At 40.6% G+C, this 24,463-nt stretch overlaps 1 protein-coding gene and 1 long non-coding RNA gene across 6 annotated transcripts in view; one reads left to right on the top strand and one right to left on the bottom strand.

Moving 5' to 3' along the window:
- The window catches only part of KCNC1 (potassium voltage-gated channel subfamily C member 1), a 133,034-nt gene that overhangs the window by 77,282 nt on the left and 31,289 nt on the right, over positions 1-24,463 (top strand). For all 5 annotated transcript variants that reach the window (XM_030039608.2, XM_030039610.2, XM_030039609.2 and 2 more), the window contains exon 2: positions 17,668-18,601. In XM_030039608.2, the coding sequence (XP_029895468.1) occupies positions 17,668-18,601 (934 nt within the window). The remainder of the gene's footprint in view (positions 1-17,667; positions 18,602-24,463) is intronic.
- Positions 11,629-23,313, bottom strand: LOC121233873. Its single transcript, XR_005934161.1, has 3 exons — positions 23,232-23,313; positions 22,956-23,030; positions 11,629-11,758 (listed from the first exon to the last, which is right to left on the bottom strand). It is a non-coding gene; the product is annotated as an uncharacterized LOC121233873 (long non-coding RNA).

Raw genomic sequence — 24,463 nt, 5'->3', positions numbered from 1 at the left:
TAAGGGGAAATCCTGAATAAACATGACCTGTTTTAATAATAGGCAAACCATGCTTTTGGGCCAAGAAATGATGCATATTATCCCAGGAATAAAAGTTACTGACCTATAAATAGTAACAGGTCTACTACTAGTATTAGAAAAGACAAACCTAGGAATATGCTTGTTTGCATAAGTTGCAGTTGATCTTATTTGCTAAGACTATAAATGTGCTAATTTGGTTTTAAAAGTAAAATCAATTGTAAATTTATTTAGACCAATTTACCTGCCTGCCTGTTGTACATCACTGGGCCTGTATTGATTGTTTGAGATGGAACTCATTCCAAATTGTATTGATTTAATTCATTAGCAAATTTTTAGTGAAACATATTTTGTGGTTTCAGGGCAGAAGTACATAAAGCTCCTTTCAGAGACTGCTGGACTGGAGCAGGGGGTATTGGAAGGGGCCTAGGGTTTCTCCAATGAGTAAGATTTACAACCAGCAATAATATGAATCATCTGTTTCAGATAGAAGAACCATTTTCTAAACAATAAATAAGAAAAACTAGGAGTGGAAAAAGCCTAGATACACTGATAGGGGAAAAAAATCCAGTTGGTGAAATAAGAATAGGGTGAATAATTCATAAATAGTACAATGTATTGGTCATTTTAACAGACATTTTGATTTATGGATTTAAGTGCCTAAAATAGCTCAACAATTTATAAAGCATCTTAAAATCAACAGATCGTGAGTAGATTTGTCTGGCTGTACAGCAAGGCAGTTGAGCTGCAGTTGTTACCTTGGTAACTGAAGGTACCTCAGTTACCATGGCTACAGCTCCTTTAAAATACGGTTGGCAATTCCTCACTCTCCAACTTGTATGACTATTTTGAAAAGGAAAAAAAAAAAAAAAAAAATCCTAGTACTATGTCAACACTTGTATTGAGACAAAAGGTCTGTAAAATGCAAGTTTTCTCAGCCCACAAGGCCAGGTTAAGAATAAGCTAATTTTTCTGTTGAAAATCTTTAGCTCACTGAGAAACCGTGTCAAAAAGAGCTTGATCATCACATACTCAGCACAACACTTCACATCAAAAACAGCTCTACTGCTCCTTGGAAGAAACAGTGCAGAAAAAGACTCCTACCATGTTGCAATTTCTCTGTGTATCAAGGTTGCCCACAAAAGGGCAGCTGCCTAGATTGATTAATGAGACATGGGAAAAAGAGTCAGAAATCCTGGGTTCTTGTTTCTGAGGCAAAGGAGGTGGCAACAGGGAATGCATTCACCTCCCTGACTCCAGTCAGTACCCAAGATAGGCTTCCTACACTGTCCAGAAAGCACAGCTTTATGCAGGAAACAATTTACTACACTCAAATCAGTGTCGTCTGAATTATCCTGAAGTTAGAGGGGCATTTATGTTGCTAAGTTGCAAGTAATGTGTATAGGGAAGTTGCTTGCACCTAATGCATCAAGATGGGAAAAGGGCTTTTCCACCTTTCCAGAATATTGTACCCCTTGATCTGAAGCACAGAGCATTCAAGGAAGAGGTCACAATGGGAAGCTACCTCTTTCTCCTCATTAAGGTTATACTGCAAGTTAAATATATAAATACTTCAAGCTCTGATTGAGAAATCAATAATTATTTAAAAAAAAATATCACAAAGTTTGATTTTGGCACCTTTTAATTACCCAACTAGCTCTACATTTTAAAATCACCTTACCTTTTCCTGCTGGGAAGCAGTTTCTTGTACCCTCCTATGACGTTTACTTGCACATAGTTCATGCCCTAAGCAGGCCTGTGGCAGCACACAATTGCCACAGATCACTCAAGTATTAGAAATGGAGTGGGTGAAAATAACCCCTCTGGGGTGAATGCTATTTCCATCCCTGCCGGCTAACAGAATATCTAGCTTGAACGCAACTCCCAGCTTTCTCCTCTCTTCTTTGACTTCAGCCCCAGCCTCCTCTCCCCCATCTCTTCGTTTTCTGCAGCTGACTGTATTCACCTCAGTTACTACCCACAAGTCTATGAATTTTTTTTGTCAAACAAGTCAGCATTATAGACCACTCTTTATTTTTAAAGACCTTATTTCTAAATAGACTTTTGTATGTAACTGTTTGGCCCAAGCTCTTCTTTAGGCAAAGAAAGGCATGCTGCAGAAAGGACATGGGACAGCAGTCTGTCTCACACTGAGGAGAGAAAATACAACTCATCCAGATGTTCCCAGGGAGAAATTATATTCTTGGAATCAATGCACGCCCAATGTCAGTTCATTTCACCCATTTCTCCTTTATTTTTTATGCAGTTTTATGCCTATTATATAGTAATACTTGCTAGGGAAGATTTCCAAAAGTGATTAGTGATTTCTGGTGATTCACAGTTAATGAGTCTCCAAACCAAAATCTCCTTGAGGGCCAGATTTTCATAAGCTGGCAGTCTGATCCTGTTAAAATATCTGATAAGAAATCTTAGTGTTGAGGACTTCAGAGTCTCATGACAAAATATTGAAGTCACTAGAAAGGGTAGTGAAAAAGTTCTCACCCTTCTCTAACCCAAAGTGGCCATATCTAGAGGTATTGATGTAGCAGAGTTGCACAAAGAACAAAACTCTGAGAGCCTACACAGATCTACAGCACTGCCCCTCCATCCTTTACACCCCACACTCGCTATGTGTTGGGACTCACTGCACTGCAAGGTTAAAAGGAAGAGCATGTGTGTTTGTTTTGGCTGGGATAGAGTTAATTTTCTTCACAGTAGCTAGTATGGGGCTATATTTTGGATTTGTGCTGGAAACAGTGTTGATAACACAGGGATGTTTTCGTTATTGCTGAGCAGTGCCTACACAGAGCCAAGGCCTCTTCTGCTTCTCACCCCACCCCACCAGCGAGCAGGCTGGGGGGGCACAAGAAGTTGGGAGGGGACACAGCTGGGACAGCTGACCCCAACTGACCAAGGGGATATCCCAGACCATATGTCATCATGCTCAGTACATAAAGCTGGGAGAAGAAGGAGGAAGAGGGGGGACATTAGGAGTGATGGCATTCGTCTTCCCAAGTCACTGTTAGGCATGATGGAGCCCTGCTTTCCTGGAGTTGGCTGAACACCTGCCTGCCGATGGGAAGTGGTGAATGAATTCTTTGTTTTGCTTTGCTTGCATGTGTGGCTTTTGCTTTACTTATTAAACTGTCTTTATCTCAGCCCATGAGTTTTCTCACTTTTACCCTTCTGATTCTCTCCCCCATCCCACTGTGAGGGAGGTGAGTGAGCAGCTGTGTGGTGCTTAGTTGCTAGCTGGGGTTAAATCACAACAGCATGGCTGAAAGACTGAGCTGGAATTTCGTAACCAGATGGCTTTGAACTCTGCAAACAAAAAGTTCTGGGGGACTGTATCTTGGCCAACAGACACAGCATCCTAACAACAACTCAGCACTCAGAATCTGACAGTCCTATCCATCCCTGTGGACGTCTAGATATTAAGACACATGTTTTGAATGATAACCCCTAATTTTGCCCCAATCTAAGACCTCAATACTGGTGGCTGTGTAGTCAAAGTTAAAACAACACACTTGGGAAATACAGACTTTAACCTTTGAGCCTCACAATCACCTTTGTCTATGGAACAGAAGTAGTATCTACTTGTTTTGCCTTAAAAAACAGTTGCAGAGATTTATAACTATATTAACATTTCAACAGCACCTTCAAGGCATAAAGAGTTCCACACTGTTAAATGCTATGCAATATTTCAGGTTCTTTGTACTACAGGTAGATGCATAATATTCAAACAAAGCTATTTCAAATGAAGGCCATTTCCTTTATGCTGGAGGATAGAATTCAGAAACTAAGTTGGTTCTTCAACCACAGTTCACGTCATACCTGCACATGCACTTAAATAAACCAAAGAAATGCAAATATACCACAGATGATACAGCCAGAATGCAGCAAACAATAAAAGATGAGAGGATCCTATTATCCCCCAAGTTGTTGAGTGTACTGCAGGACGCAAGCCAAACACGGTTGCATAATATTGCTAGCAAGCCTCTTAAAAAACTATAAATTCCATTCATCTTATGTAGCAAACAATTTTCCTCTATGTTGAGGCTATGACTTACCTTATATTCCTTTTCTAATCTTTCCATCTTTCCCTTATCCTTGACTGCACAAGAGGTTGCTTTTAGAAGTGTTTGCTTGTTGCTTATGCAATATACCTCACAGTATGTGTTTAAAGGTCTCCTTCTCTCAGTAGTGCTGAGCCTTTTACAGCCCCAGCTAAAGGGGGTTAACAGAGAGAGGTACTTAGTGCAGCTCCCCAGCACCAGATGAGACGGTGGCCGTCGCAGTAGCTACCTGCAAAGTGCTGTTGGGAGCCCTTTTGAACTGCTGTGAGCAAGACAACAATGCTGTGCTATCAGCCCTGAAGCGCTACCCCTGGAAATCCTCTCTCTGCAAGAACTTCACAGCTGCTAACACTGAACTGGTTTATGGGAGGGGTGGTCATTATGGGTAACTGATAGCCAGGTTAGTATCACAGGTGTTAGGTGACTCATCAATTTAGCCTTAAAAACATAACAATGAGTACAATTTTCTTTTTTAGTTGCTCTCCTGCATATAAGCACAGAGTTTTTGCATGCCTGTAGGTATGCACTAGCGTAGCTAGATTGGGTACAGTGAATATACACGGTAGGAGAAAATATTTCACCAGGGCAAGAAAGGATGATACCTTCTCCTTCAAATCAGGACAGTGCTGTCAGCAAGGGGAGTGGGAATGTGCACTAACTGCCCTACATTGCGTACCGTGGGATGGCAGGTGCCCTCGTGACTTTGGGCTGTAGCTGTCCTATCTCTTCCTTAGGTTTTCTATGGTCACAGTATGCCTTGTAATGACTGGAAGTCCTGGACAGGCACATGATTTGCCACAGTATTTCAGAGGTACCTTCATGGACAAAATAAGAACTAACTACAGCTTCTGTGCCAAGCCCAAAGTGATTCTTTTTATGTAGGCAAACTCAAACTCTGGAAGGCATCTTTGAAATGTAAAGTGCTGCCTAAGTTTAAAAGAGTTACTAGAACATCCTAGAAAGTAGGAAACCTAACTAGTGTTATCAAGCTCCACAGCAAAAGGACATTTTCCTTGGTTTTCCTATATGGGAGCAATGATTTCTTACGGCAAAGACAAATGCAGTATTCAAAGAGTTTCAGAAGACACCGTAGGATACTTAGAACAGACTAAGGTGCTCACTATTAAGAAAAAAATACCTTTCCCTAAATATCATATATGTACTTTCCCACAAAACAGTGGAATCTCACCACGAAGAAAATGAGCCATTTCCCATGAGACATAAGAAAAAAAAATTTATTGGGAAGCAAAGTGTGCAACCACCTGAACAGGACACTGGCACAAAGTGGCCACTTATGACTCCAATTGTTTACTGCTAGCACATTTAAGAGTCAAGCCACAGATACATAGGCAGAAACACTCCTCTTCAGAGAGACGGTAGAACTGACATTGACAGAAGAGGGTGATGAAATGCCAGATATTACCACCATAGCCCCTTCATTCACTGGCATGGTAAATTTGGAAACACAGCAGAGAAGGGATCTGTAGGATAGGTAGGAGACTATAGCAAGTATACATCTTGTACCTGGGAACGAGTGAAGCAGAATTCCACAAAGGGAAATTATTAGTAGTAAAAGCTGAGGCAAGAATTTGTGCTGCAGATGGCTTGTGTTCAGTTTTTGGAACAGGAATAAGAGTGGGTCTTGTGCAGCAGCACTGCACAGGAGATCAACCTGCATTCAGACAGCAGAAGCAAACCTCCTGTCCATGGCGTGGTTACTCTACAGGGCAAAATACCTGGAAGCCCACACTCCATCCCAAGTGCTGGGAGTGAGGCAGGTGATCCTCTCGGCTGGCCCCGAGTCTGTCCTCCTGGTAAAGCCTCCTTCCAGAGAGTGGTGTCCCCAGCATGATGCCTCTCTGCCTGGGAGGAGCAGCCCTGGCAGACCTGGAAGAGAGGAGAGGGGCTGTGGCTAGCAGAAGAAAAGGCAACACAGGACAGGAGCCAAGGGCTAGGAAGAGCCCTTCCTCTCCTTGCTTATAAGAGGAAAAGCCCTGGAAACAAAGTGCTGCAGAAAGAGTCACAGGTGGGATTTGAGGCTGCAGAGATGCCATGACACTGAGGCCATTTCTGTAAGGCCTCTGGTCCTGGCGAGCAGCCTCTGTCTTCCTCTGGGCGGCAGGTCCCTCCCATTCAGGGGGTTCTTCTTAATCCAAGGCCACCCCCCGTAATGGTAGCTACCCTGGCAGGGCTGTGCACGAGAGAGGAGAGCGGGCCCCTTTGCCAGTTCTGCATGCTACAGCCTGGCATCCCCACAGTCCTTGAGATAGGTATTAGATACCTAATATATAAACATGTATTTATATCTAACATATTTCTATGTGTAATTTAGCATATTATAGTTTTTATATATTATATAATAGTATGATGTATGATGTGTTATTGTATGTATATTATAAATATTACATAGGACACTGTATGTAATATATACCATATAGTATTGCAAGATTATGGTATAACTAATACACGTGCGAATATATGTGTGTGTCTGTATTTATAATTATATTTATATATTAACCTTATCCTATATATATGTATATACAGAAGATTGATTCTCTTATCCCACCATCAGTGACACACATCTTCATAAATACTTAGGATTTTATTATAGAGTGAAAATTTGCAGCCACTCTGCAAGTGAATTTTGAAACTCGTCAGCTGCTTGTGGGACTAGCACTGGGGAAGAATCCTGTATTTTGGGGCATTACCATGAATATATGGATTACCATTCCTAGGGCAAGAGATCCTGTGTTGTGAGCAACATAACACCTTACTGAGAACTTGCTCTTGAAAAAAACAGTCAGCACTCACTGAGTCCAATATTCTCAATCTTGCTGGTCTGAGCCAAGACAGACTCTATGACAAAGGCTATTTTGGAAGTTGCCTCCAAAAAGCTACCAACACAGTTTTATAAGTTTTTTTGTCACCAATTTGGATATCTAAAATGGCTCATAGCCAGTCAAAACCTAGTATTGGCAAAGATTGTTGTCAGTGGAGATTTTGTATGAGTGAGGATGCTCCCGTTCTGTGCATTATCCTTGCACAAATTAAGCTGTGCAATAGACTGCCTAACTGGGGAATGAAAACATTCTTTGCTTTCCAAAATATTTTCTCATTTGCTTTAAAAGTTGTTGGAGTTTCTTAATGTTTTATAACAACTGACTAAAGTGATGGGACCAGATAATTTAGATATTTGATATTTAGGTTTTGTAGAGCAAAGGCACAAAAGGTCTCAATATTTTGTAACATATATAGGCCACTTAGGAGCTTAACAGGGCTTTTATGCTACACACTGCACAATGGTAAAGAAAGAACTGTGGCCACAATGCTTTAAAAGAACAAATGGGTAGCTATGGCTTAAGCTAAGTGAACACTATGGGAGGAAAAGTGTCTACAACACACTGCTAGTCATAATCTGGAAACCAAAAAAAGTTAATGAAAAAACGTTTTCACTAAATAATGTGAAATTGTCTAAAATGAAGCAGTCATTGAAATGCCTGGGGTTTAACACCTCATTTTCAGCCACTTTGTTAAGAAGCCTGGCTTTTTAGGGACTGTATTATCTGTGACATCCATCCACATAAACTGCAGTGAAAACAGGAAACCCTGAGCTCAATATTTAGAGGCACCAAAAGGATCCCAGGGCTTCCAGTTTTTCAGAGTGATGAGTTGAGTGCCTCAGTTCTGAGGTCCTCAGCTCAACTATCAGAGGGTAAACACTCAGCTGCTCCCAGAATTTAAAGCTCTTTGGAACATTTCTCATGGAGTGGTCAGAAACTAAGGTTTCAAAAATCCATGGTCAAATATGAAAAAGGTTGCTCTGTGTCTCCAAAGAGGAATTCTATAACAATTACTTTTGCTACAATATTGCTCTGGGAGAGAAATTGGATTAAGAACCCCACCATCGCAGGCATTGCAGACCCAAACTGCTCACCTCTGGGGGCTGATGCCTTCTGGATCTTCCCCTTAGTCCTGCTGAAGATTTGACAGCTGCTTATTTTAATTTGTCTTGAAGTAGAAGCATTATTTTCTGAATACAAACATGATCTGGAACACACTCCAAATATCTTGGCTTAAAAGCCACACGGAGAAAAATCAGCCTTGTATGTTAGGTTAGGGAGTTCTGTATTCAGGACAAAGCCTCGCTGTGTATTTCAGGTGTTTCCTTGTGGAGTTTTACACTCAGTACTTCCACACATTGGAGTGTTTCCTCTTGCAAAAAAATAAGCAAGCAGGGCCTGCTCTTTCCAATGGAGCTGGACACCACTGAGCACCCTCTACCTGCTTCATACTTGTAACAATTTCATTCCTGGGGTGCTGGTGTGCAGCTGAGGTTGGTGAATCAAACCCCACTGTGAGGGTGGGCCCTGAAGGCTACAGAAATATGTCTCCTGCTCTATGAAAGGGTTCTAGCACCACTCTAAAAGTGGGTTTGAGAAGCTGTGCTCCTTATAAGCATGAGCATGTGAATTAAGCCACCTTTGGGCAAGTCACAGTGCAGAAGCTGTAACAAAAAAAGGAAAAAATTGAGTCTTGCTCCCCCACAAAGAGTCCCAGGACTCATGTAACCTCCAGCTAAATTCAAGTCAAAGGAATGCCTAAGTTAGCAACATTAAGAGTGCATGTGTGTGCGCACACGTGTGTATACATGCAAGTCAGTAAAATCTGTCAACCAATTACCTTTGTAGTTTCACATTTCCAAAATCAAAATGTGAGGCTTGGTCAGAGATACATACCTACTTTCATCTGGCTGTACTTTATCCTAACCATGAGCACGTGTGTGATTTTTTAATTCAGTTTGGAAGGAGAAAAATAAAAATTACTTCTAAACCATAGGAAGCCTCAGGACTAAGCTGATTTTGCAAGTCTTTGGGTTTTCCCAGTTGGATTCTGCCTAGTTCTAGTCAGGAATTCCCCTTTGTCAAGGAACTGCATAAGAAATACCTTTTCTCTTCCCACGACGAAGGACTGGCAGCAAGTTAGAGAGAAAGGAAATGTGATTTTCTCAGGAGATAAAACAGCATCCAGAACAAAGGTGGTGAGGCAAGATCCTGAAAATCCTAATGCATGACACTACCACCAGTCATTGCTACAAAACTCTCCTTTTCAGTTTAGTACAGAAAGTGGGCTGAGTCCAAAAAAAGTTACCTACTGCCTAACAGAAAAAGACTGAAAAACCTAGCAATAATGGGCAATTAAAGTTCCCTGGATTCAGTTGTCGTGTGTTAGTTTGTGTTCCAGTGTATGAGATGTTACATGACTTTCTCAGTTTCTTTAATTCTAGAGCGTTTGACAGAACTGACAGCATAAAGGTGTGTGGCATCATCTGAAAATAAGATTAATAATTATGTTGAATTTATGCAGCAAAAGCATGAGCATATGAAAACAGGAGTCTAGGACTCGTGGAACATTTGAATGTTTAGTGGTTGTTAGCTTACAAAAGAAGGAAAACATCTGCAAATTTCTAAATGCTTAGCTGCCTGTGATGGATAGGACAAAAGTGAACGAGCTTAAAATGTAGCAAATATGATTTACTTCAGGCATTAGGAAGAAAAAACAGATAAAATATGGTGAAGCACTGGGATAAATCTCCTGCAGAATTTCTACAATATTCACCATTGGAGGTCCTTAATAACAGTCAATATAGCTATCTTTTAGGAACGATCAATGACTGTGCTTTGGGACAGGGGAATGACATTTGGAGGTCCCTACCAAATGTATGTTTCTGCAGTCCCTCAAAGTGACGGAAGACTTACTTTCAACACTTACAGCTCCTTCTGCAGTGTCCCATATACCTAGCTGCAGAAGTCTTGGGTCCTGTTTGGATCAGGAATCTATATATGTTAAGATAAGAATTTCCCATTGAGCTGTTGCTGAGCAATGTGAAACATTTCTTACTCCCACCATACTGTCTCCATATAGTTCTCACTACCAGCCAGACTAGGGAGCTAGCAAGGAAGCTTGCTAAATAAATCCACATCTCTTCTGTGACAATGTTCCTATTAAATCACAAGATTTAATCTATCCTAGATGAAACTTGAAAACTTGCCTGTGACCTACAAAGAACCATTCCAACCTTTGCCTGTTGACCAGCTGGCTGGCCATGTGGTCACAAGAGAAATACTGTACATACCACACTTCCAGTTCTGATGCAGTCTTGCTTACCCAGTAACTACCTTGTCAAAGCACATGGCTGCCTGCTAGGACTAACATTTGAGAGATCTGCTTCTAATTTATTTATTGCAATGTCAACACCGCATAACTTAAGCATATTTTCCACAGATGACTGCACATTTTTTTTAACACGCAGTTTCATGTCTGTGTGCCACTAAGCATTCCAAGATTTTTTTGCAAGCTGTCATATATTTTTTTGGCATTACATAACCATTTCATCCATGAGCTGCTAGTGGACTTTTTATCTGACTCGGGAGCAAGATTTGCCTATCTGCAAGCCTACTTCTTCCCTTTGTTTCAGCTAAAAAAGATGAATTTGAATAATCCTGTGAGCAAACCAGTATGTCTGCTCATGTGAGCTTCTGTATCGATTGTCTTATGTCACTGAAAGAAGACAGACTGCCAAGATGGTCATCTTTCTCTTCACACAGAAGAGCTTGGTGGGAACATCTGATTGTGTCCTCATATACTTATACCACACCTACAAAAGCAGAACTGGATTTTTCCCCTTGCAAATAATTTCAGTTTCATAATGATTGCTCAAAGGATCTCGAAACATCTTACATTAGGATTCTTAATGAAATATTGCAGAGGTTGCTTTTTGACAGAGTCCTAGCTTTTCCTCACTTCCACAGCATTATCTGGTTTCTAGTATCATGTGCCTACATTTAGTCATTTGATCAGTCACACAGTTTCAATATTACTTTCAAAAATTCAGCAGAATTACTTGCACATTCAAAATGAGTCATTTGTTTGAATCAGGGTCCATATCTCTAAGAAAGCCTGGAAAATCAGTCTTGACAGCTAATAAAGTGGTTATAAAGCTAAATATTTTAAAGCAGCTTTCATTTAACCCATACATTGGCTGAGCTGCAGCAAAAAGATTTGTCTCTATTGTTAAACGTTTTGGTGATACATGGAATAATTTTTAAATGAAGAGTGGTTAAAGTACGGTTTTCAGATTAAAATAAAAACTAGGCAAAGCTTTGTGATTACAGTCACAGAGAGGCAAATGTTGGCAGCTTCATGCAGGTGTAATAGTTTTCAGAGATGAACCTCAAGCAGATGAACTACTGTAAAAGAAAGTTGGTAAAGTATTTGAAGAGATGCCTCGTGAATGGCAATCATGGGGTTTTATGCAGGTCTAGCAAGAAGCACAGGGCTCTGGGTATATTTGAATTACTGATGCAACTCATGGGTTGCCAGCACTGATCTGAAACTCTTCTGAGCCTAGCTTGTTGCTGTAAGATATACAGCATTTACCAGTCATAGACTTATTGGAAAATTACTAGGACTAGGAGGGTTATGATGTAGTGATTTAAATATTTTTGTCAGTAAAACCAAAACTCACCAAAACACATCAGTAGAAAGAAGGTGCCACTTCTATAGAAAATTTCCTGATGCTTCAACAGATGTAGTTCAAACAAAACGCCATCTTCCTCTGCCTTTCATCTAGAGGCTCAGGGATGGGTAGAATTTCCTGAATTTCCCTGCAAAAGGACAGGGATTAAGAATCACTTTTAAAATACTTCTGTTAGCAGGTGCAAAGGGAGAGGCTGGCAAATCTCTGAGTGTGATGTGTTTCTTTTCTCCCATCTAGCCTGAGTCAGGATTGTTAAATGATTCTGAGCAGTATCAAAGGAGAAGAGCACCCGTCTGCGGCATGCAGCTTCTACTAACTCACTCTGAACTTGTGATCTGGAATGAATTATGAATGGTGTGTCATGTAGACGCTATTCCTAGAAAACAAACTCTGCAAGTTATTGAAACTTGACTTGCAAAAGCCACGCTGCTTCCACTGCCACCACCCACTTTTCTCGTTGTCTATGGTCCAAGAGTGGTGTCTCCCTTCCCAGGTCCCCACTGCAGACATACATTGAGCTGGACACTGGGCAGACATAAACTGGCAGACAGTCCCAAGGTCCAAAGAGTTTACTATCTCAATTAAATAAAAGTAGACGAAGGATGGTGCAAAGGATGCAGGCACACATGTTCGAAGACTAAGAATGTGTCAATGGTGGAGGCTGGAAAAGAGCCTCAGTCATCTGATTTCTGTCCTGGTGCTTTCATCACCAGCCTTCACTGCCCACCTGCATTGAAACCTGGCAATTCCAGGCACTGTATCAACGAATTCTAGTGGGTTACCGGGCTTATTTGTTTAAAACAAAGCATAAAAAAGGTTTCTTATCTCCAAGATGAGAACTATCTCAGAAATGCAAGATAAAGTGCTGTTTTAAAAACTGATTCCCAGAAGTAAAACAGCCACACCTGTGTATTTAATGCTTTTTGGTCCAATCCTCAGATTTTTTTTCTGAGTGAGCCTAGCCTCCTAATCCTCATGTATTAGAAGGTTTATTTGTGTTTTTAAGGCTGTTGGACTTTTGTTTTCTTTCAGTGCTGAGTGGAAAGATACTGGCTCATTATTCATGAGAGGCTAGGTCTGATTCTGTTACCTTGCTCCTTTTACAGCTATGCAAAGCTGATGTGAAACACTACTATTCTGAATTAATTGGCACTTCATATTCACACTGAACTGGCAAAAATGGCTAGGTTAGACATAGGGCAGTGGAGAAGCAGGGAGGAAGCAGGCCTGAGACAGAGAAATAGATTTAATCAGGGGCAATATAAATTAGGTGATGAAATTCTCCACTTATGGGCATGACGTCTTTTAGACTCTTTCAAAATAACCTTATTAAAGTATATCCGCTATTAACAGAAATTATGCAGGAGTGTTATTTCTTCTCTCTCCCGAATGAAGACATTTTAATGTAACTTATATTTTAATCAAAATATCCCCTTTTGAAATCTCCTCTCTGCCTTCTTTCACAGCTTCTGCAGTTTTGGACAATCTGAGATTTTTCTTTGTTGTTATTAGAGCCAGAAAAAAAGCAACAGCAGCAGCATCTCTAGTGAAATAGGAATCATTCCCATGTCAAAGCAAATAAAAGAGTTTTGATCACTTCAAACACTTTACCTAGGTATTTTCTTTAATTATAGAAAATTTTAGCTGCCATTATGTAACTCAACAGCACGTGACATCACTTCATAAAATCCTCACTCCTTTCCTCCAGCCCATTCAGATCCTAGGAAGAAAAGAAATTCTGTTGTAAAATGTAAGGAGAAAGAAGATTAAGAACCACTAAATAATACAAGAGCAATCCATTGATTTGATTAGTGTTCGGGCCATTATTAGTGAAATAAAAAGAGATAGCCTTATTTTCAAAGATGTTAGAACACGTACAAGTCCCATAGTCTTCATTAGATTTTACCAGCATTGCTCATCTCTGGACTGACAAGCTATCATGTTAAGCATAATGGCTGATCTCTGTTGGCCTTTGATGGTGGGCCAGAGAGAGCTCTTTCTTCAACCCCTTTGGCACAAATGAATGCTGGTCTCCTTAGAAAAACATACTTACTGAATTTGGTACTATTTGCTTGCAGCTTGCTAGATCTGATATCAGATAATTAACAAAGAAAAATATTCAGAAGAAAAAAAGGGTGGGGGCAATATAAATTGGGGATCACAAACATAAATTAATACCAATGATATATTACAGATTCATTTGCAGCAAGCTGCTAAATTTCTGCATCCCAAGCAGCTAGAGGTGATAAATCTATCAGAGATGGGTGCCAGAGAATGAATTTTCAGGCCTGATTCTCAGGCGTTTCTGCATGTCTTTGTATCAGCCAAGGGACTGGGGAACCGTAATGGGCCCTTTATTAAAAGGCTGCTCTCCATTGCCTTCTCCTTTCAGTCCGTGCAGACTTTCTTCTAAAAGAAAAAACAAGGCCCTTTCAATATTGAAGCATGGAATGACTAAGAAGCATTTTTACTTTACAAATATAAAATAGGTTTTAGGATTACATAGTAATTTAACAGAGAGAAAAAAAAAAATTGGAAAAGAAATACTGGGATTCTTCCTGTCAATACCATTGCTCAAACATGGTTTTATGAAATCTTGAAAGCAGACCCACATTTCCAAAGCTGCAAAGCATTCAAGAACATGCCCATCCCTGGGAAAGGGTTCTGGATATTGTTAACTACAGACAGAAGGAAGCAAATGTTTCGTGTTCATTTGGCAGGTGCTTCCCGCTCTGCTGAACTGGGGACTAAAAGTTCTCAATTCCCCTCTGAAGCCAAGGTGTGCACACACAAGGGCTAACAGTAAGAGAGATCATGGGTGTGATGTTCTCTACTGATAACACCGCTAGCATGTACCACTGCAGGTAACTTAAATGTCCTGTCAGAATTTGTTATTTCTTCCCTTTAATACAGCAAAACATCACTTTTCAAGATGCTGTGCAAGGTCAGCCTGAAGGGTGTCCTAAGCAGGAAAAACTCACTCAGAAGAGATATTCACATACACCAAGAGGAGAATTGCATTTTGAGTCAGCATAAAGAAAGGGGCCTTCTTCATAGACACCTTAAAATGCAGAATGGTTTTATTCCCTTCTCTGCTTCTTATCTGTGAGTGCTACCTGACTTAAGGAAGTGTCAGCATTTCCTTCTGCAGCTTGAATTCTCAGGGCTTTATGACTACAGTAAAAGTCTGCTCCAGGCTGAAATAGAACAGACATGCTGAGGCTGCTAGAAATGTTTTCCTGAGTTCTTGGATGCTTTTTGTCTCTTGTTTTACTCATACTCAGACAACTGGGCTATTAACCTCTACTTAATTAAGCTCTAAGTGTTAACAATATCATACACAAACCAACTTTGACCACTTAAAAGACTCTTCAACTTATTTTTCAGGGGGACTGTTGATATACTTAAGTCAGTAACATTAAAATGAAAGCATATAGAACCTGTACACATTTATCTAGGATCACAAAGCACATGACAAACACCAGCTGGTACTTTTTTTAACCTATTTTACAGATGGAGAAACTGTGCATGGAGAAATTTCCCTGTTTAACAGGAGAATGATAAAAAGATACCCTCAGTCCTGCTTCTCAATTTCCCTAACCTCCAGATTGCTTATCTTCCAGGCAACTATTTCTATTAGACATTGATTTTAGCACATATCAGCATGTATATTAGATCACCACGTAACAATGCTATGATAGCCTGAAGCATTTAGGGGAAGGTACTGGGTTTTTTTAAATCTGTGACAATGGCTAGGTTCTGATCACTTTGGCAAAACTGACAGATTTGAAAAGCAGAAAAGCCTGTTTGCTTCTGTATCCTTCCAAGCTTATTTGCTCTTACTGGCCAAACACTGGCACAGGCTGCCCAGAGAGGCTGTGGGATCTCCCACCTTGGAGATATTCAAACCTGGACCAGAAAAGACCCTGAGCAACCTGGTCCAACTTTGAAGTTGTAACAAATGACCTCCAGAGGGTCCTTCCAACCTAAATGATTCTGTGATTTTATTCTGTGTCAGTGTCTCTGTATTCTATTAAATGGTTCACCTCAAACTGTGGCAAATCCTTGCTTTTGACTTTGTTTGCCAATATGGAAGGGCAAGCATAATTCTGCACTAGGTCTACCTGGGAAAGCAGACCGGAGGAACTTCTTGATTGCAGGAGAGCTTTGGTAGCTTGAAGCATAGGTTATTTTTAACTGGTCTATTTCTTTAGCAGGAATTTCTTTTAGATTATTGCACTGCATTTACTGGCAACAAACAAATTAGAAGAAACTAGTTCTTTTTAACCCCTATTTTGGCTACACTGCTGAAAAAGGGACATTACAAATAACAGGACACTATAAGAATATTTGAATAATATTCTCATTACCACAGTTGCTCATGCTCATGAAGAGAGTGAAATAATCTTATGTGACATTTCTTGTCAAGGTGACACACAAGACAAACAGGAAGATAACAGATGTAGGGAGGGAAATGGAAAGAGGTATTACCATTACTGTACCTCTCCAACACAAAAAGAGGCTTCTTAGATATATGCAAACTACTTAATTGATTAAAGGAGGACTGAGCAGAGGAATTGTGGTTACAAGAGCTGTGAATTTTGGCCTGACTGTACCCCTCAGTTATGCTGGAATACAACCAAGAGATGTGCTTTAGGCTGAGGAAAGCCTGAGAAAAGCTGAGACAGTTGGAGTTGTTCAGCCTGGAGAAGACAAGGCTCCAGGGAGACCTTACTGTGGCCTTTCAATACTTAAAGGGGGCTTATAAGAAAGATGGGGACAGACTTTTTAGTAGGGCCTGTAGCGATAGGACGGGGTAATGGTTTTAAACTAAAAGAGCATAGATTCAGACTAGAGATAAGGAAGAAATTTTTTTACAGTGAGGGTGGTAAAACACTGGAACAGGTTGCCCAGAGAGGTGGTAGATGGCCCATCCCTGGAAACACTCAAGGTCAGGTTGGACGGGGCTCTGAGCAACCTGACTGAGTTGAAGATGTTCCTGTTCATTGCGGGGGGGGTGGGGGGGGGGTGGGGGGTGGGGGGTAGGGTGGACTAGATGACCTTTAAAGGCCCCTTCCAACCCAAACTATTCTATGATTCTATGAAAAGCAGGAACTGAAGCAGAAGAGGCAAATACTCCTAAGATAAACACTCATTGACTTTGGGGGCTGCGACCACCTTCACTGTAACTTGTTTAATCAAATTGTAATCCAACAGCCTTAAAAAAGATTCATCTAGTTCTGGTACAAGTCTTATATTGTAATGAGAATCTCTTCAAGAAAACCTTGTCTGGTAAAATCCAATAGATCTGTCCCCTTTTGGATCAGCTGACAGGCTTACCTGAAACGTCTTTCTTCCCCTTTCTGTCCCCCACCCCCAAAAGATCTGGAGAAGGGAATGGAGAACAGAGATGTTTACTCTGGGAGAGCTCAGCTTGATATGTGACTGTTCCTCAACCTGTCCCTGGGATTTGGTAAGAAAGTCTGATGATGCCAAGCAGGACTCTGCTTCTTGCTGTAGAGCCCACCTGAGACTGTTGCTAATATTTACTAGCACCTTACTGAGATCTGAAATACCACGACCATCACTAAGCTGGGAGCAGGAGGCAGCCACCATAGCACTGACACAATGCTGTGAAAAGACTCTTGCATGACAATTGTCCTAGAAGGTGTGCTCTATCTTTAAGACCAGGAAGTAACAGAAGACCAAGTTCAGGAAGGTAGAATTTCAATATGTCCTTAACCTTAAATCTCACAGAAAGCTCTGAGATTTAAGTGCCTGCTTAAATTTACACTCTCACTAAAGTGCTATCTGTATAAGAATGGATGTTAGCATGTACTTACATACTGCTCTCCCTCCAAGTTTGAATGTTTGGCTCCCTTTGCAGGTGAGACTTGGCATCTTAAGCCCACAGGAAGAAGGCTTGGCATTACCTTTAGTTTTAATACAGCTCTTGTCTCTCCCTGGTGTTTCAGAATCAAAGCCCCTGTACTTAACCTACTGTTTAACATTTCTCTCATATCTTTCTTTCCACAGTATGTGGCATTTGCCTCCCTCTTCTTCATTCTGGTCTCCATCACCACCTTCTGCCTCGAGACCCATGAGAGATTTAACCCCATTGTGAACAAGACAGAAACTGAATTCATCGGGAATGACACCCAGGTGCGGCACTACAGGGAAGCAGAGACTGAAGCCTTTCTCACCTACATCGAAGGTGTCTGTGTGGTCTGGTTTACATTTGAGTTCTTGATGAGAGTCACTTTCTGCCCAAACAAGGTGGAATTTATCAAAAACTCTTTGAACATCATTGACTTTGTGGCCATACTGCCTTTCTATCTAGAGGTTGGACTCAGTGGCCTGTCTTCCAAAGCTGCTAAGGATGTCCTGGGCTTCCTCCGTGTAGTCCGTTTCGTGCGAATCCTGCGAATTTTCAAGCTGACCCGCCACTTCGTTGGGTTGCGGGTCTTGGGACACACCCTCCGCGCCAGCACAAATGAATTCTTGCTGCTCATCATATTTTTGGCATTGGGCGTCTTAATCTTTGCCACGATGATCTATTATGCCGAGAGAATAGGTGCTAAACCAAATGACCCTAGTGCCAGTGAACACACACACTTTAAAAATATCCCCATCGGCTTTTGGTGGGCTGTTGTCACCATGACGACCCTGGGCTACGGAGACATGTATCCTCAGACTTGGTCAGGCATGCTGGTGGGGGCCCTCTGTGCTCTCGCTGGTGTGCTGACCATTGCCATGCCTGTCCCTGTCATTGTGAACAATTTCGGAATGTATTACTCCTTAGCTATGGCTAAGCAGAAGCTACCAAAGAAAAAAAAGAAGCATATCCCGAGGCCACCCCAGCTGGGATCCCCCAATTATTGTAAATCTGTCGTAAACTCTCCACACCACAGTACTCAGAGCGACACTTGCCCACTGGCCCAAGAAGAAATTTTAGAAATTAACAGAGCAGGTAGGAAACCTCTTAGAGGAATGTCCATCTGACCGTTAACCTCCATCCCGCGTAGTGATTTAAGATTCAGCCAGACTGCTTTCTTAGAGCAATGGGTAGCACATTTATCCATTCTAGTCCCACCATCACACAGTGAATAATATGTGTGAAGTCTAGGTTGCAGGGACAAATGGTACAGTGGAGGCTGATCAGCAAAACTAAGGATGAGAGCACGCTCTAGGAGCCCAAACTTTGGTCCTGGTTAAGGGCATACAAGTCTCAAGATATTTTGAAGAGCTGTTACATCTAGTGAAAGAATTTTGAGAGTTCTACAGCTATGTTGCTGGACTGTGTAATGCATCTCAGAGGCTCCTGAGAGCTGAATGCTTCATAGAGCAGAGTAGGAGCCAAATACTCAGCAATTACAGTTTTCTGACAAAACAGGGCTGGAATTCGAAACAGCCAGATGCTTTCTCATTTGTTCCCATTTGGGACTTTTCAGCTGTTTTAAATGGCAGATATTGTACATCTCATTACAGAAACTAGGTGCCTAGTAAGTTGAAGGGACAACTATACCATCATGCATATTCATGAGACAATCCTGTCTCTTTCTGATTATTAACTGCAAAGTAGAACAACAGCTCAAATTCTTGACACTAATGCAAAACGACTCACTCTGAGACAAGACTAGATGTAAGGATGTTTATTCCATGGTATGCAAATCAATCTATTCTATAATATTCCACTAGAATTTAGCATTTAGAACTATGAAGAGTTTTGAACCACATTTTCTAAAACACACTCCTTTTGCAAGTATGGGTTGGTGAGTTACAGCTCTTTCAACCTTCTAGCAGCAAAGGCCAACTAGAAAAGGTCTGACTGGTCATTACTGGCTGGTTTGGCCTAAACAGTGATCGCCTCATAATATGGTATTCTTATTTTTAATTATGCTGATTCATGTTAGCAATATGTGAAACCAGAGCAAAATTAATCATAGTAATTCTGCTGGGAGCGGGGAGGGAAATGGAAAAAATACTAGTCACCATGGAATATATTATAATATCCCATGGCTAGTGGTTAATTATGGGAATATCTCAGTTTTATGAGAATCCTCCTATAGCACATAAAGTTACGGGGCTCCAATTTGATTATTTAAACCCCATAATCTACCTCTACCCATGGAATATCACTATTTATTCTATGGAGTAATTTCAAAGTAGATAACCATGTTGAAAACAAAGCCAACTTCATTTTTGGCAGATGTTCCAGCCAAGTTGCATAGTAGACATTCTTCAGCCTATTCAGAATATCCCCCTGTATTGTATTAGATAGAAGAAATTGCCAGTCAAGTGATTTTAAGAGACATCTAGTCAAAAAGAGATGTTTTGAAAGAGCTAGCATATACCTATGATGGTCTTGTGTTATCATTTTTTTTACTTTGAAGAAAATTCTAATTTGTTACTCATTGTGAGTGAGGTATTCTCTCGTCATCTCATAGCCATGCATGTTGATGTCATTGTAAGAGGCACAAAGAAAGTTAGACTTTCCTTTGTGTGTGACTTCACCAATGCCAATGCTAATTTTGGAGGGGAAGAGCTGGTGGGAATCTTTCTCTTCTTCTCTCTTCTCTTGTCTCTTCTTTTCTTCTTTCTTTTCCCTCTTGTGCAACTATGTAAAATCCATTCAGAAGGTAAATAGCTTTCTTTTTTTGTTGTTAAAGGCTATTCCATTGCAACAGGCCAATCACAATTCACATGACTGATAGACTGGCTCTTTCCTATTGTATCTTTGGTGCATAAGCGTATGGTTTTATCATCCATTCCCCTCAGGTTGCAAATGCTTATCACAACTCATGTCCAAGCAGCAAACTTCCTCATAAGTAGATGTCTTTGTGGCATCATGTATCAAGAGGGAAAGTGGGCACAAACTATATTGCATGTCTGCTACTGTGAGCAAGATGCCAACTACCCAATTCCAATGCACAGGAGATGCCAGACTCTTGAGTACTTTAGCAGTCAGCTACAGAGTGACTTTCTTCTCAGAAATCCCTTGCTTTAGAAAGTTCTTTCCATTACCTACCCTGGTCCTCTCTGGGAACTAGAGGACTAAGAACTCTACGAGTTCAGTGCAATTCCACACTGGTATCCTGAGAATACGTGTAATTTTGGTTCAATGTGGAACTGTTTTGCCACCATCAGTGCTCTAAAATCAGCTGTTACCACAATATCAATGATGTATTGATAGTAACAGCAACTTACCTACTTCTGCAATAACCGAGAGACTATTTTTATATATGAATACAAGCATATATATTTTAAGAAGTAACAAAGCACACTTATACTTCAGCTAACAAAATGGACTCGGTAACACTGTTGCTGGAGTTCTGTTTCTGATAATTATTATGCACCAGTAGCAGCAAAAAATATTGCCTGCATCTCTTAGCTTCCTAATAGAGCAAGATCTATATGTGTGCAAAAGAAAAGTAAAAAATACTAAGTAAGATCAGAACCGAACTGTTAAAACAAGATCTGCATTGCCTTGGATGTTGAGGTTCACTTATGAAATATGAAGCATTCATAGGCACTGACTTGTTCCTGAAACTATAACCTGCACATTATATGAAAAGAGAGACTTGCAAGCAATGAATGTTGCCCACACTGTAAAATATTTGGATTGGTTAACAGCACCTAACTGTAAACAACCAGTTAACATTGTACAAGGAACACAAAATGGGTGCCTAACTTTTCTAAAAAAATGCCTGAGTTGTCCAAGATATTTTTTGTAATTTTTCACTGTAAAGCTTCAGTGTGACAGTGTCTAGGTGATATAAGGTCATATGATGTATATCTAACACATTATTCCAAAAAAGCCTGTTTAACTCCTCAGGTGTAAAGGACTTCACATGAAGTTATTAATTCCATATATTATGTGTGGTGGAATGATTAAACACTTCACAAAACAGTGATGAGTATGAAATAATTCTACATACGACTATCTCTCTATAGCCCTCTCATGCACCAAGTCAGCAGTTCACAGCTGTTCTCGGTCCATACACACGGGCCCAATGGGGCTCTATGAAGAGCTCTGCACAGACACGGCCTCATGCCTCCTCTCAGGCTAAGGAGCACTTTACTGGCACGGACATGCAAACAGCAGAACTTTGCCCAGAGGCTGCACAGCTGCTGCCAATGATGCTATCGTCATTTGCAGGCAAAGCAAAGATGGTTTGAATTTAAATTCTGGTAGGTTTGAATTAAATTTTTAAATTGTCCCCAACACTCTCAGCAGCTCAGTCCTGGGCTAATCTACACCTGGCAGGAGGGTATCTTTAAATAACAGCACTTGATTTTAATTTGATATAAAGAATGTCAGAGTTTGATTTTACCATGCCTCCGCTTTCTGCAGCAACCCTTCCTGTTCTCCATCCCGTCCGATCCCATAAATGGGTGGCTGGGAAAGCAGCAGAAGGGGAGGAAAGGTACTTCAGAGTAGAGGATGGCAGAGCTACTGCTGCAAGCAGGCTTTCACCAGCAGCATTAAGAAAGTAGAGATTTCCTCTCTACAAAAAAATCTTCTTCAAGGCAGTTTTCAATGCCTGCAAATTCTCAAGATACTGCTTATATAGTGTCTGGAGGAACTGGGCCTGATACAAAGGAGCAGATCTCACCTGACCAATTTGACTAAAACTCTTTGACTGGGGATATCTCAGCCTATAGAGGACCAGGTGTCCCCTCACTTAAAATATACACACCAAGTTCTAGCATCACCATGTCAAACTATTAACTTTGTTATGTTGCAATGTTCTTTACAGGCCCCATTCAAGATCAGGGCTTCATTTTGCCATTGTTGTATATGTGACAACCACTATATTACAATCAAATACCCGACAGGCTAAGTCGACAGCGAAGAGAAAATGGAAGTAATCTCCAGTATTTTCATTTGACACATGGCTTAATTTAATTGAGCAAGATCACTTGAAAAGTCTGTGGCAAAGCCACTAGCTGAACATAACTAAATAAGCATCAGTCAACCATAGTCTGCTGTGCTGCAGTGTCTTTTATCTAAAGGTTTCTGAGTATTCCAGTCAATATCATAACAGAAGCAAAATAGAAAAAAAGCAAAGCAAAATTTGCTTCAAACAGAAGCAAAACAGAACAAGCCAGTTTCAACCACTTAAACTTAGCTGATTTCTGTCCCAAACCACACACTGTCCTACAGGTATGAGTAATTTGTCTCAGTATACATAGTGAAATACTTTAAGGTACAAGTTTGTAAGAAAATCAAAACATGCAAAACAAATCTTGAAAGCTCTCAGTTTTCTTTTGAAGTGTTACTCAGCTCTTCAGTCCCTCTATTCTGTGAGCTGCGTACTTACCTGAACGATAGGCTGACTGCATGGTTCCATCTTAAAGTTGCCATAGGATGAAGCGGTGAATGTCATTTTCCAACACTGTAAAAGAAATTTAGAATATGAATGGAATTCATAACTTCGTTTGATGTCTACAGTACTGTCTGGTGCCACAGAACAATGGTCTTAAGAATGCATCTAGAATACATAAGCACGTGATGAGTTATTTTGGGGTTGTTCAGAGATCCACCCCAACCTTTTATTGTTTTTGTATTTATATATATTTACAACACCAGCACTCACAGTGTTTATATTGACTTTAATATGGCCAAAATAAGAACTTCTCACCTCTCGGATCCCCTCTGCATGCAGCGTCACTTAAGCTATACTCCAAGGATATCGTATCTTCATACAAATGTATTGTGCAGCCTTTTCACAGTGTATTGATGGCAAAATTCTCTACTCATTGTGTAGCTGTAAAGGAATGTAAAAATGGAAGAAATATTACTAGAATTCAGGTGCCTAAGAGAAGTAGGAAAATGTCTGTCATTACTAATACAGTCTTCAGCTTCAGAAAAACTTCTGTGGTTGTTTTACTTACCTGCCCAAAAACAAAAAAACAATTTTCCATAACCCACTCCTTGACTATTCCTATGTCTGAATAGTTAAAGCAATCCAAGTCTATCACTGACAGAGGGGAACTACATAGTTATAGTGACTCCAGTGTACTCCATGGTCAGAGGAACTGGAGCAAGCTGTGACACTAGGAACCTATTATTTCAATGCAATTTCCTGAGAGAGCGCTGATCTCCTTTTAAAGAAATAATGTGGAATTACCCATTTCGGCTTTATCACTCATGCTTTCTGAAGGAGCTGCTCTTTTCTCAGGGCTTCATTTTTCATCCCTTCTGTCACCATAACCTAAATAACCTGTATTCCTTGTGCAATACACCAGTTCTAATGTCAGAAGTGTGCTGAGCACTGTAATTCTAGTGCCAATGCTCAGTGGGAGCTGGGGAGTCCTGGCAGTTCTTGCTACAGGCCCATTATGCTGCCTAACATTTCGCTGTAGTTTGTGAACTTCAGTGGCTTTTATGGATAGCAAAGCATTATTAAAGCCATAGGTATGTAGTCACTGTGGTGGTCCTTCAATCTGCGGGGAAGCAAATTCTCTGATCAAATGCCTTTGAACATTAAAGAAAATCTCATATAATTTTAGTGTCATAAAACCTTTGACCCTCTCTCTAAGACGGACAGTAGACAGCAACGTAACTGCAAAGCGTTTAGGTCTGTTTCAGCTCAAAAGACTTTGATGTTTAAATATGTTGGACATAAAAAATACTAAAAAGGCAGTGGAAAAGGTAACAGGGAGATGGTTTTTCTTTCATCCCTATACTTAGCCTTCCTAGCCTTTAAAAATCCAAAATTCATCACTCCAAAATAGCAAATGAGGTAGTGATCGCATCGTAATGTCACTGAAGATGGAGTCCTGTGGGTCTAATGTAGAAATTGTAACAGCTCAAAATAAAAGGAAT

Source organism: Aquila chrysaetos, chromosome 16 (assembly GCF_900496995.4).
Source record: "Aquila chrysaetos chrysaetos chromosome 16, bAquChr1.4, whole genome shotgun sequence".
NCBI classification, from domain to species: domain Eukaryota; kingdom Metazoa; phylum Chordata; class Aves; order Accipitriformes; family Accipitridae; genus Aquila; species Aquila chrysaetos.
The sequence above is the reverse complement of the archived record's forward strand: the minus strand, read 5'-3'. Positions and strand labels throughout refer to the sequence as shown.